General features: G+C 46.3%; 1 protein-coding gene across 3 annotated transcripts in view; it reads right to left on the reverse strand.

The window, feature by feature from the left end:
• The window catches only part of SUFU (SUFU negative regulator of hedgehog signaling), a 117,419-nt gene extending 103,858 nt beyond the window's left edge, over positions 1-13,561 (reverse strand). For 2 of the 3 annotated variants that reach the window (XM_030334603.2, XM_030334602.2), the window contains exons 1-2: positions 13,217-13,557; positions 9,726-9,860 (exon numbers count right to left, since the gene is read on the reverse strand). In XM_030334603.2, coding sequence (XP_030190463.1) covers positions 9,726-9,860; positions 13,217-13,398 — 317 coding nt within the window. In that variant the 5' untranslated portion in view covers positions 13,399-13,557. Of the gene's footprint in view, positions 1-9,725; positions 9,861-13,216 lie in introns of all 3 variants that reach the window. The other variant, XM_030334604.1, reaches the window with a different exon arrangement.
• Positions 13,562-14,323: the final 762 nt, after the last annotated feature.

The raw sequence follows: 14,323 nt of genomic DNA on the forward strand, positions 1-14,323 counted from the left end.
GAGACCAAAAAACAGACTCTTAACTATAGAGAACAAACTGATGGTTACTAGGGGGGGGTGGGGGGGAGGGAGGGGGAATGAGTGAAGTAGGTAAAGGAGATTAAGAGTATATTTATCATGATGAGCACTGAGTAATGTACAAAATTATTGAATCACTATGTTGTACACCTGAAACTAATATAACTCTGTATGTTAACTATACTAGAGTTAAGATTTTTAAAAATAATTAAACAAAATTTTTTGAATGTTTATTTTGGGCAAGGAGCAGAGAGAGAGGGAGAAAGAGAATCCCAAGCAGGCTCTGTGCTGTCAGCGAGGTTTAATCCCACAAACCATGAGATCAGGACGTGAGCCGAAGTTGAACGCTCAATCCACTGAGCCACCTAGATGCCCCTAAAGTTTTTTTTTAATAAAATTTTTAAAATGGCTAAAATGGTAAATTCTATGTTATATACATTTTACCACAATAAGATAATTAATTAATTACAGAAATTAAAGTATTTTTTAAAGTAATACACTAATTTGCATTAATATAAGGACAAAGGAAAAAAAATATCCTCTCCAGGGTGAAAAGACACCTTTATATCAGAAAATATCCTTCCCAGATTAGCACTGCAGACGCCCCAGCCAGACGGTGTAGGCACTCCCAACTTTGAAGTGTTCATTTCCACATGCCCTCCCTCCCCAGAGAGAATGATCAGAGACCCCACCACACATCCTGGTCAGGACACACTCCGGGCTGATGGAATGCTGGGCACATCCCTGGCCACTGAAGAAGCATGACCATGTGAACTTGACACCCAAGCTGGAAGCATCACCTTTGTGCTTTTAAGAGTTGCAGACTTTTCCTGGCAACTTACTAAAAATGACTACACTAAGGCAGCAGAGGCCCTGACTGGAGAGATGACACAGGATCCTGTCACCTACCCTCTAGTTTTACCCTCTTGCCATTACCCAGCAGGACTCTTTCTTCTCTACAAAGTTGCTTCAACGTCCAGTTCAACATTTCTGCTACAAAGCACTTCCTGCTTAACTATTCACACTCCATTAAGCCGATACTTTTGAACTTAGGTGCACAACTGTAACAGCTGCCCCCCACTCTGCCCCTGTGCAAGTAGAGGAAGGGACGGGTGAGGCCTGCTGGAGCCAGACTGCCTGGGTTTACAGCCCAGTTCCAGCATTCACTGGCCGGGTGCACAAGTTCCTTAACATTTCTGTGCCTCAGTTTCCTTACAAAAAAGATATCAATTCCTATCCCACAGAGCTGCTGAGAGAAAGAAATTAGAACAGTGCCTTGCACATAGTGAGAACTAAAGTGCTTACAATTATTATTACATATGTTGAGTTTCTCAAAGCGCTGAAGTTCACAGGGTGAGGGGAGGCAGCCTCAAAGCCACAGAAATCAGGCAAAGCCAAAAACACTGCTCCCAGCCCCAAACCTCATTGTCTTCTTCTTTCCCAGGGTCTCGGCCCCTTTTATCAAGCAGATGTTGGGTGTTTTGAGGACAGAAGGTAGGTGTAACTTCTCATTGTCCCCCCACCCCTCTCCAAACACATCACCTTCCCAAATGTTCTGTCTGTACCAGACCCTCGAGATAGTTTTGCCGGGGATGTGTGCTGTGCAGCTCCAGGCTCTGTGTCAGAAAGCTCGGCAAGCAGGGCGGTGAGCTACAAAGGTACATGCCGCGCGAGGAGACCATGCCTGTGGAGCTCGGGTCAGAGAGGACAAGGTCACATTGCACACATACCTTGGGACCCGACGTCAGAACTACACTACTGAAATAGAAAAGGTAGCTGAATGGGATACCTCAGAGGCAGGATGGAAGAACGAATTGAGGAATCAAAGATTAAAGTCCAGAGTCATGAGCTCTGAGTCAGAATTCTGGGCAAGGCAAACGGTGGCAAACTGAGACCCGGAACACGGCCAGTGCAAGGACCAGCAATCTATATGGAAAAAGCCTCATGTGTGGAAGATGGGAGAGTAGGAGGGCAGGCTGAACAGGGAAGATTCCTGGGACTGAGAGATCCAATCATGTAAAACCCATAAAGGCTTCCAAGTCTTTGTTTCTCTCTGTGGAAAGAGAAGGACATCTTCCAGTGCTGACCAGCCCAGTGTCGCTGTGAGTGGCAGTCACTCCTGATAATCAGGCTGCTCAAACTTTTTAAAGGGAGTTTGACTGGGCCAGCTCAAGGAACCTCTTCCCAACTGTCCGCTATCCGAATTGTCTCAACTGTCTGAACTGAAATATCTGGAATCCTTACCCCATGAAGGAAGAGATGATCCACACTGCAAATGAAATGCTTTTTCAGGCCACATACCCACACAGATCTGCTGGGAGCCCCACACTTCCTTAGGTCTTCCTGAGGTTACAAAAGAAACAGAATTCTCAACATTTCAAAACTCGGAGATCTGGGCCCTGAAATCCAACCCAAAGTGGTGGTTTCAGCTTCAAGAATTCTAGCCCTGCTGCTGGCCGTTACTCTCTGGGCAAGGACCAATGGCACCCCACTTTCTCTAGGTAGTCCAGACCTTCTGCCCTTAGCAGAGAGCACCACCATTTCACACGGTCCTCCCAAAACTTAACGCCTCTGGGATGAAAGGCTGAGGGGACCAAAGCTTCAGGGAGGCCTGCCCTGCCATGAGCCTGCAGAGCACTTCCTCAGCCTGCTGTGCCAGCCAGGAGGAGGGCCAGGGCCTGCCATCTGTGGGTGGCTTACAGAAGGGATTCCGGTTGTCAGTTTCTCGAGAGCTCTGGGAAGAAAGCAAAGGCCTGACGAGAGGACGGACCACGCTCCCAGGACAGGTGTGTTATGGCAAAGGCAGGATTTCCACTGGAAACCCCAGGGGATGAAATGACACATTAAAAAGTTCCTGCAAACCCAGCTTTAAGGAGGGAAAATTAGCATTTCCCAACTGCAGGGGACCAAGGCCACACAAAACAACAAGTGGAAAAGTTAATCTGTATCCAGTATTTTAATAAATAACTCATTCGGTACAGAGCCCAACCTGAAGGGAACCTGAAGGGAAAAGGAGGTCCTCTACCAACCCAGCAGGGGCAGCCACAGAAAGCCGGGCAACAGCAGTTCCAGCCTCAAGGGGAGCAAGAACAACTCCAAACTCCAGACATACCCACCAAGAAGCCAGCGCTTGTGGGGCAGGGCCCAGATCGACCATGGGCGGTAGAGGTGAGGCTCTAGCCTGTGGAGCGGCCAGCCTGTGGGCCAACACCACACAGAGGCTGTCTTTGGAACCAGCCAACATGTACAGCAGATGACCTGCTCAGTGGAATCCCACCAGGGAAATCGGCCTGAGATCACAAATACACTGTGCAACTGGCCAGCCTCTTGCACCCTGGTTAGGCCGCCTGTCGTTTGGGTCCAGCTAGGGCTGCTGGAAGCACCAGGGCAGCTAGAAATCCCCACAGAGAGTGGTGCTGAAGCCACCTCTTCCACAGCCCTGCAAATCTTCACGTTCCAGTACACAGCTGCCGGCCACAAAGGGAAGGGCCAGAGCTGGAAGCTTCCAACAAGCACTTGGCAGCTGACGCTCACACCTCCCCAGCCCAGGGGAAGAGCAACACGACAATCCCGGCCGCTAAAGTCAGCTGAGGGGAGCCTCTGGGGTTCCTAGAAAAGCACTCCATTCTTGCCCGTGGCTGCCCGGAGCTGGAACTTGTTCCATCTCTCCAACTTCAGAAAGAGTCTCTTAAGAGCCTTTTAATTCAAACAAGTGCTCTCTTGTCCTGTTTCCTTTGGTGAATGTGAAGAGGGAAAGAACCTGGCCATCTCAGGGCTCATGCAACCAGCTTGCTCTTCACTCCTTTTAGGGCTACCAGGGTGGGGGTCCCCTCCTGCTCCCAAAGCAAGCCTGCTAGGAGCAAGAAGAAATGCAAGGGACCCCTGGGCTTCTGCTTGTCCCTATCCTCGACAAGCTGTGAGAAGGGAAGATCTTAATGGGAGGAGGCACGCTGTAGGCATTTAATAAATGCCAGTAACTCATTAAAATGGAAAGACAGGGACGCCTGGGTAGCTCAGTCAGTTGAGCATCCGACTTTGGCTCAGGTCATGATCTCACAGTTCGTGGGTTCCAGCCCTACTTTGGGCTCGCTAATGTCAGCCTGTTGCCATGGAGCCCACTTGGGATCCTCTATCCCCCTCTCTCTGCCCCTCCCCCGCTTGTGCTCTCCCAAAAATAAATAAATATTTTTTAAATAAATATTTAAAAATAAATAAATAAATAAAATAAGATAAAACGCAAAGGCAGTACAGCATAGTGGTTCAGAATACAAGCTGTGGGATCACTAAACATGGCTTCTAATTTACCACCAATGCAGTAAGTTCACTAAGCGTAAATGTCTGTATCTATAAGCAAGATGTAATAAGAATTCCTTGTGTCATAGAATTACCATAGGGATTACATAAAGGGATAACTTTATAAAAAGAATTTAGCACTAACCTGGAATATAGTAAAAGCTAAAAAAAAAAAGTTTGCTTATGTTATTAGGTTAAAAACAAACAATATCCATGCATTCCTTTCTTCCCACTCATGAAAGAGAGCTTAGGAGAGTGGGGACACTGGGAGACCCTGCCACTCTCATTTGGTTGCTGTATGGTCTTTAGCAGCCTGCTGTACTTTCCTCCACTTACAATTAAGGGACATGGACTAGATCAGTGTTTCCTATTTGTCTGTGACAATAATAGTACTGAATCAGGGGCACCTGGTGGCTCAGTTGGTTAAGCATCTGACTTTGGCACAGGTCATGATCTCACAGTTCATGAGTTTAAGCCCTGCATCAGACTCTGTGCTGACAGCTCAGAGCCTGAAGCCTGCTTTGAATTCTGTCTCCCTCTCTCCCTGCCCTCCCTTGCTTGCGCTCTGTCTCTCTCTCTCAAAAATAAATAAACATTAAAATAATTTAAAAAATAATAATAATAGTACTGAATCATTTTTTTTTTAAGTTCCCTTTACAATTCACTTTCAATTTTTCTAATCATGTCTAGGGCCAGGCTTTATTTGGTGTTAGTGTATCTTTTTAATACCTCTCTCATACTTGCTTATCTCTTGAACAAAGAGAATGCTGGCCGGGGCACCTGGGTGGCTCAGTCGGTTGAGCATCCGACTTCGGCTCAGGTCACGATCTCGCAGTTTGTGAGTTTAAGCCCCGCATCGGGCTCTGCGCTGACAGCTCAGAGCCTGAAGCCTGCTTCAGATTCTGTCTCTCCCTCTCTCTCTCTGCCCCTCCCTTGCTCACACTCTGTCAATCTCTCTCTCAAAAATAAATAAACATTAAAAAAAACTTAAAAAAAAAAAAAAAGAAAGCTGGCCTCAGATTTAGAATCTTCTGTGACAGGCCACAGTACTAAATCAGAATTTAATAATATTGCTTTGTTATCACTGCATTTATTTCTATAGTTACATTTAAATTATGGCAAGTGATACTGGTTTCCATACATGGTAGCGACTGAACTTTTATTTATTTATTTTAAAAAAATTTTTTTTAACGTTTATTTATTTTTGAGACAGAGAGAGACAGAGCATGAATGGGGGAGGGTCAGAGAGAGAGGGAGACACAGAATCCGAAACAGGCTCCAGGCTCTGAGCGGTCAGCACAGAGCCCGACGCGGGGCTCGAACTCACGGACCGCGAGATCATGACCTGAGATGAAGTCGGACGCTTAACCAACCAAGCCACCCAGGCGACCCATGACTGAACTTTTAAATATATATTTAATATATATTAAACTTTTAAAAATATATTTATAATAGTTTTTAAAAGGGGAGAGTCAGTTAGTTAGTTTGTTGATTTTTAGTGAGCTCTATGCCCAACGTGGGGCTTGAACCCATGACCACAACATCAAGAATATCACGTTCCTCCCACTGAACCAGCCAGGCACTCCAAAAGGGGGGTTAAAGAGAACATAGAATAGATGATCTTACTACATGGCAAAAATCATGAAAGCAGCACTAGAAGTTTGGGAAACACTGGGCCAGAAGATTTTTAAAGTCCCCTCAATCCTGACAGTGAGTGCTGGCACCCTGGAGTGTCAGGCTGCAGATTCCCCCTGTGCCGTTCCTACTGGCCTGCAGCTCGCAGGTGCCTCTCAAACTTCACCTCCTCCCCGGAGCTTCTTCCAATCCAGCAGCTTGATCAAAAGTCACGCCCTCTACTCTGCTCCCAGGTCATGTTCTTCAGCCATGGATTACAGCATTTATTACCCAGTACTATAAGCCTCTCTTTATATTCATCTCCCCTCTAGAACATGACCTCCTTAAGATAGGAATTACGTCTTGGCATTTTATCTCTCAGACACCTATTAGGATGTTCTGCGTCTGGTACAAAATAGGTGCTTGACGAATGTATGCTGAATAAATGAACCAATGCTTCGGCCCTTTTTTCACTGAATGGAAAGAAAAAAGACAGTGGGAGAAGAGCATTACCAGAGACTCATTTGCCATAATTCCAATTCAACATTTCTTAGCATTTAAACTGGATGATAGAACACTCACCTTTCTAACCTCAACTTCAAACACTAAATTAAATAAGAATTTTTAAATCTGTTTCGAAGAGGCCTTGCCACATGAAATGTTTGGAAAAGCAAACTTTTCTTTAAGAAACTTACCAGGATCGAGAAGAGACCAGTCACACCAGCACAAGGCCAATTACAAAGGTACTTTTGACTTCTGTAACATAGACCAGAACTGGGTAAATATCCAAGAACACTCCTTCCATGTCCTTCTAGATGTAGGACATAATATCAGAAAACACTAGATTCCAGGGGTGAGATACAGCCCAAATGGAGATCTCACTATTGTCATAAATGACATATAAATATCAAAGTGTTTTATCAGACAGAAATTGTACACATATGAAGGGGTACTTTCAAACACGAAAAAACAGTAAGGAAGGCCGTCTTTAAAATTCAGAGGTTGCCCCCTGTGAAATATGGAGCTTTCTCAATTATGTTCTTCTTGTCACTTTAGGCCTTGGACCCATACCCGATAAGCAGATAGAGTGTAAGAAGCTTTAACCCAAATAGGAAATGATATTCCTTTGACTGGAATAAATCTGTCAACAAAAAGGTACAGGCTCACTGCACTCTGCAGGTTCTTATTAAAAATATACATTAAAGTCCAGCATAGTGCCTTTACTCCCCACATCTGTTTGCTATTTTATCTCCATTATTAATACTGTAATGCAGGGTCCCCATTCAGGCAAGATTAATTCACTGTTCCCAAAGCCTTCTGCTGACATTGCAATGGATCTGTTTGGAAGGCTGTAAAGGCAGGCCCAGGCATTGCTCTCGACATGTGATCAGTAAGGAGATGAGGCCTGCGCCCCCAGCTTAACAAGAGAGAAGAGGAAGTTGGATTGGACCTGTGATCAGAGAGGTAAAGTAGCCCAGTGGTTAAGAGCTCAGACTTTGGACTCAAGACAGCTCAAGTGAATCCTAGTTCTTTTATTTTAGGCAATTCATTTACCCCTAAGTGACTCCGTTTTCTCATCTATAAAACGGAGATAACAAAAGAACCTGGTAAGATTGTAAAGTATTTGATGCAATGATAAAGAAGCTAGTAAGAACTACAAAAAGCAAAAAAAAAAAAAAAAAAAAAAAAAAAGATTATTATCATCTTCTTCATCATGATACCATGATCATCTCCAGAACCAGCCTCTTATGCTGAGGCAGGGCAGGAAGAACCCTGCTAGTCTTTCAACCTGCACATGCTAAGTAGTCATCACCAAGATACCAAAATGATAGTATAGGAGGCAAAAGGGGACAAGAAACAAAAAAACAGGAGAGGCTATATAATAGAAATAGAATCAGCTCTTGATTAACCATGCTAACAAGGGGGAAGAGAAGGGAAACATTTATTTGTTTGTTTTGAGAGAGAGGGCACAAGTGAGCGAGGGACAGTGAGAGAGGGAGGGAGAGAGAAACCAATGAGGGGCAAAGAGAGAGAGAAGGAGAGAGAAGCAGGGCTCACCGAAAGTGGGGCTCAAGCTTGCCTCAAGCAGAGAAGCAGGGCTTGTGCTCACCAGATGCGGGGCTCAACTCATGAACCGTGAGATCATGACCTGAGCCAAAGTCAGATGCTTAGCTGACGAGCCACCCAGGTACCCAAGAAAACATTTGAATTGAAGAAAAGAATCCCTCCCATGAAAAAGTGTAGATGGAAACAAAAAAAAATTTGTTTTAATTATAGACAGTAACTTACTGGAGTATATGATATAATTGTTTAAGAAACGGGAGAGCATAGTCATTAAGAATACGAACTCTGGATGGGTGCCGGGGTGGCACAGTCGGTTAAGCATCCAACTCGTGATCTCGGCTCAGGTCATGATCTCATGGTTCATGGGTTCAAGCCCCATATTAGGCTCTGAGCTGATGGCACAGAGCGTGTTTGGGATTCTGTCTCTCCTCTCTGACCCCTCCCTGCTTGTGCGCTCTCTCCCTCGAAATAAACTGAAAAAAAATTTTTTTTTTTTAAAAAGAGTATGAACTCTGGAGCCAAAATGCCTGCATTAGAATCCTGCTCCACCACTTCTAAGCTGCGTGACCTTAAGCAAGTTATAGATTCTCTTTGTGTCTCAGTTTCCTGATCCATAAAATGGGGCATATATGAGCATCTACCAGTATTACATGACTGTGTTGAAAATAAAATTAGTTTAGGGGCGCCTGGGTGGCGCAGTCAGTTAAGCGTCCGACTTCAGCCAGGTCACGATCTTGCGGTCCGTGAGTTCAAGCCCCGCGTCAGGCTCTGGGCTGATGGCTCAGAGCCTGGAGCCTGTTTCCCATTCTGTGTCTCCCTCTCTCGCTGCCCCTCCCCCGTTCATGCTCTGTCTCTCTCTGTCCCAAAAATAAATAAACGTTGAAAAAAAAAATTTTTTTTTAAATAAAAAAAAAAAAATAAAATTAGTTTATATATACAAAGTGAAGAGAAGAATACCTGGCTCATCATCAGTACTTAATAAATGTTAGCTTTCATTATTGTTAACGTAACTTATTTTTTTAGCGGACTTAACACTAAGTTGATGTTTAACTTAATATTAAAAATTGTTTAAATTCAGTGGTTATAGAGGGAAGTGGGGGAGGCAGGTGTGTACAGAAATGTACAGGGCAGAAATGTACAGGGCAGAAAATGGGACTAGACTAGACTAGAATAAAAAATGTACTATAGATAATCTGAGTACAGACAACCGCAGGTTAAAAGGAAGTAGACAAGGAGTAGATAAGATCAACAGAAGGATAGAGATGGATATATTCATAATAAAGCAAGTAGGTAAAATGTTAATTGCAGAATCTAGGTGGTGGGTATTTGTGTGTTCACTATAAAATTCTTTCAACTTTGCTTTATGTTTAAAATTCTTCATACTAGAGGGAATAAAACAAGTAGACCTAAAAGCATCAACTCAAATTCTGGGTCATAGCTATGCTGACTGTCCTCTGGGCTCAAACACCAAAGCAAGCTTAGAAAAATCTGATGGTTTTGGAACACTTGCTCATCATCAACACTGTCCCACACCAGATGAGCAGAGCTCGGGTGCTGACGTGGATCACTCTGGCATATGCAGATATAAGCAGAGGGCAGAAACCCAGAGGTTCCACCTGAAAAATGCCAACTTCACAGAACTATGACATTATCACCCCTGCTGAGGGAAACCCCAGAAATAAGGCTCAAGGCTAAGAAACAGACAGGTGGAGGGTGGGCGGGTGTCACACACTCACTCATGGACTCTGCTGTCACCATAGAGATCGCTCAGGCCAAAGCTGATGTAGTGCCAGTGTTCAGGGATATTGGCAGAAGGGCTCCCCACGTTCCTGTACATGCTAACATAGTCCAAGGGGTCTGGGCCGCCCAACCTGCAAAACACAAAACACAAGGGAGTCAGTGTGAGTCTGAAAGCACACAATGTGAAGCTAAGCAGTTATGCCTTACAAATCTAAAGACCCCATCGTGGAGGAACCTGGGATGAAAGGTAACTAAAAGGAGGCCATACCTCTCTGGGATAAGACCAAGGGATGGGCAGCTAGAAACTGCCCGATTCCATAAGCACAAGAGGCTCCCTTCTCCTGTCCCCTATATGCAGGAACTCTTTTAGAAATAAAACAGAGTGGGTGGTTGTCCCTTTTGATTGCTCCTGTTTCAAATTACCAATCCCAAACGGGATTGGAAGGGATTATCTCTCTTCCATGGCGCCTGTAAACATGCCAAGCTTCAAAGCAAGAGGTGCATTAGTCAATCAATTGGCTTCTGTTGAAAGACCATCCTGAGCATCCCCAATGGGCATTGTTCCTGGAAGCAGAGGCTCAGCTCCACTCCTGCCTCTTAGACAGCTAATTCCTGAAAGACTATATTGTGCCCTATGTTAATTACAGTTTGTTCTAAACAAACCCAATGCTTCTAGACCCCAGCCTGCACCCCACAGACCAAAGCTGGTCTTTTATCATGCAAGTGACAAAGGCCAAACTTAGGCTAGCCCAGCTCTGCACAGAGAACCGCAGCAGGCCAGGCTGAGCCTTGTGAGTGCCTGCATTTGGAAGATGATCCTAGGAGACTGTTGCCTCAAAGGTAGAGCTGGAATATTAAATGATTTGGGGCCTCTGAGGACCACATTAAACTTCCCCCATAATTCCAACAGAGAAGCAGCTGAGGAAGAGATTCAGTCATTATCTCACTCTGAGGATTTAATTCCATAAGGGTTTATTCCTTTCTTCCTTTAGTAGAGCAATTAGTGCTCTTTAAAAAAAAAAAAAGTCCTATGTTTCTTCAGAATGAATAGGGAAACTTGGTAGACTTGAGAAACAGACTAAATGGAACCATCAGCGGAAGGAAGTCAGCATTTAGCCCACAAACACTCTGCATTTGAGCTGCCTTGGACATCTGACTGTTTCACAGACTGCAAAAACTCTGCCTGCCCCTGGAACATTGATGGAGTGCACTTTGCAATTGGGATCATATGCTGAAGGAACACTAATGATCAAATAAAATACATGTTACATGTGATCCCAGCACGTGTGCCAGTATCATGCAATTTAAATACTATTTAAAACTAGTAGGTCTGGTTTCATCCTCCTTTGTCAGGGTATTACTTGCCTTTATAGAAATCCCTATTCTCTGCTAGGAAATGCTGAGTTATTTATAGAACTTGTAAGAGAGTTGCTACAAATAGCTAAGAATATGAACTGAGTGGATGAGGAAAGGGGACAAATCTCTGTGTCTTCCCTTAACTGTGATTTGGCCAAATCATGAGACTATTTCCACAACCAGTTGGATACAGAAAAGTTTGTTAGGGAAAGGAGGAAACAAAAGGGTAGCTATCCCGAGAAGAACCACATGGTAGTTGCAGAACCCCAGAACAGATGGGAGTGCCTACAGGCTCCGTATCTGCTTGGGTTTCCTGCTGCAAATTCCCAATCTTGCTCCTTCTTCAGCCTAGGTCCATCCAGCAACAAGTAGAAAAGGGTATCTGCAGTTCCATACTCTATCTGCCACACCCCTGCAGCCCTCTTTCTGGCCAAGTCTCTCAGAGGATATAGCATCATGTAATGAGGCTTTATCTTAAAACTGTAACTTCAGGGAATAACCAAGAGTCAGACAAAATTAACCTGTCCCAAGCACAGAGTGTTCTGTTCTTACTCATAAACCTGATGGGAAACAGATGAGTATATAGAAAATAATCACATTTTGCACTTAGAAAAAGATGTTATCCAAGGACCCAGAGAATCCCTTGATGCTCTTCCTTGAACTTACTTCCTTGAACACCTAACTACACCCCACAAGGCAGTTGCAGGACTGTAGTGACTCCAGGTCACTCCATGCTGTCAGCCTCTTTACATCCTCCCACTGACACACGGAACTGGCCTCAGCCCTAGCCAGTCTAGTTTCTGCCACCTCCAGATGAAGTTAAGAGGTTATCCTGGAGAAGACTAAGCCCTAAAGGGAGAGGTAACCAGCAAAGACATCCATTCTATCAACCTCCCCCTTTGGGTCTACCTGCCCCGTTGGCCACATTCCAAGCTGCTTCCTGAAGAGACAGTCTTTCAGGACTCAATGAAGGGGATCATCTAACACAATGCATGAATGTGGTTCTGGACAGATTCAACCAATTCCTCAGTCAATTTGGTCCAGAAAGACCATGAAGACAGGCTCTTTGTCGGAGTCCCTATAACAACTGTTTTGCCCAGAGGCTGCAGAAAGAGAAGGTTGCAAACAGGAATGGGAAACAAGAAAGGACCATTCCTACCCCAAGGGCAGCCCTTCTGTATACAGGTCTGATCTTAACACAGCCACTTGAGGGTTACTCTCTGCTTCCCTTAGAGACTACAGCCTAAATCCTTAAGTTTGTGGACAGGAAGCTTCTCTTAACATCTTAACTGCACTTCTTTCCTCCGTGTCAACGTCCCAGGTTTTCATTTTTTACTGTGGTCCCCTTCAATCCCAAACCATGGCTCTCCCGGATCCTGCCTCTGTTCCAGTCAATGTCCTAAAGCAAAGCGGCTGCAGAGCCAGAGGCAACTCTGCTTGAAGAAAGAGAACCGTGCCGAGTAAGCAGAAAGTTTATCGAGAAAACTTGCTCCGTGAAACTTCAAACGCGAAAGCACGGCACCGATCTGACGTCTGAGCTCACTGGGAAGGTATCAAAAGAGACCTCCTTCTCCTCCTCTCTTCACCAACACAACTCTCGAAACTTGCTCCCCCTCTTAACCTACGGGAGAGCCGGGGTTCCCAGAGCCGCCCTTACCCTGTGCAGTCTCGAGCCCTCTGAGCTCCGCCAGCCGCACTCCTCCAAAGCCCTCTCCTATGCTCCCCAGGCCCCGCCTCGCCTCCCCCAGCCCACTTCAGCCGCCCCCCGCCCCCGGCTTCCCCTCGCCCACTAATGACCCCCTACAGGCGCCCCCTCCTTTCACCACGTTTACAGTTCCCTCTCTCCTGTCGCCCCCCCCCCCCACACACACCCCCAACTCACTCTATTCTCCTAATCCTAGTTAACCCTTCATCCTCCCTCGTTAACCCTTCGCTACCCACTGGCTCCGTTAACCCCTTTGTCCCCATTCTCAACTTGAGCCTTAACTCCTTCCCTCGCAGCAGGACGCCCTCCTTCTAAGTGCTTTAACCATTCTTCTCCACCTCCTTCTCCCCAGCAAATGACTTCGCCCTCGGCGCTCTAACCCTTCCCATCCCGCCCCTGTCCTTCTCCCCGCGGCCCAGAGCATACCAGTACTTGACGATAGCGGTAACCTGGAGCGGGTTTGGCTGGTCAGGGTAAAGGCGGCGGCACTCTCCGTAGATGGCGTGCAGTCCCGGGGGGAAGAGCGAGGCGAAGGCCGGGGGCGCATTAGGGCCAGGGGCCGGGGGCGCGGTGGGGCCGGGGGCGCCGCTAGGCCGCAGCTCCGCCATCCGGGCGCGTAAGGGCGCTGGGGGGACCGGGGAGGGTGGACGAAAGGGAGAGCACTGACGCGCCAGCAGGCGGACTCCGTGGGTGCGACTCCCCGAGGCGATGGGGGCTGCAGCGAGGTCTAGGCTCCGCGCCTGCGCACCGCGCACAGTCTGCCCAGGCCGTCGCCGCCGCAGACACGGCCAGAGGGTGCCTCGGGGGCCGCGGGGCGCTCAAAAGGGCGGGGCGTCGGAGCGCCCTATTCCGGCATCCATTGGCTAGTGTCTGTGCCAGTCACAGGTAGGGAAGGCGTGACTTGACAATAGGTCCCGCCTCCTTCTCCGTGTGTTGGGGCGTCCCAAGGCTCTTGGCCTCCCCCTAGTGTTAGGAGGAACCCAGGTTTAAATAGAGATGTTGCGGCATCCTGAGGTGCTAGGGTCCCACGAAAGCAGTGGGAAGTGCGCCGCCAAAGAGTTTGTCACTATTCCAACATGATGCTAACAAGAATTTAAACATAAATCTGACAATAATGGATTGATTCATTCACTCCTTAGTGTGGCATTAGTTTTAACAGATTATAAATCTGAATGTTTCCTACCGTCTTTGAATGTCCTTCTGACATTCTTACTGACACTAACACCGCCAATTCAGGAGTCCTATGTTGAAATACTTATTTTGGAGTCCTGTTAAAAGTGGCAAGAGTTAGTTAAACTAGGATCAATTTAAAAGACTTGGTAATTTTTTTTAAGTTTGAGAGAGAGAAAGAGAGAGAGAGGGTGAGAGAGCACGTGAGCAGGGTAGGAGCAGAGAGAGACAGAGGGAGAGAGAGAAGATCCCAAGCAGATTCCCAAGAGAATCTCCACTGACAGCGTGGAGTCCTATGCAGGGCTGGAACTCAGGAACGGTGAGATCAGGACCTGAGCCAAAATCGAGTCAGACGCTTAACCG

Source organism: Lynx canadensis, chromosome D2 (assembly GCF_007474595.2).
Source record: "Lynx canadensis isolate LIC74 chromosome D2, mLynCan4.pri.v2, whole genome shotgun sequence".
Taxonomy (NCBI): Eukaryota; Metazoa; Chordata; class Mammalia; order Carnivora; family Felidae; genus Lynx; species Lynx canadensis.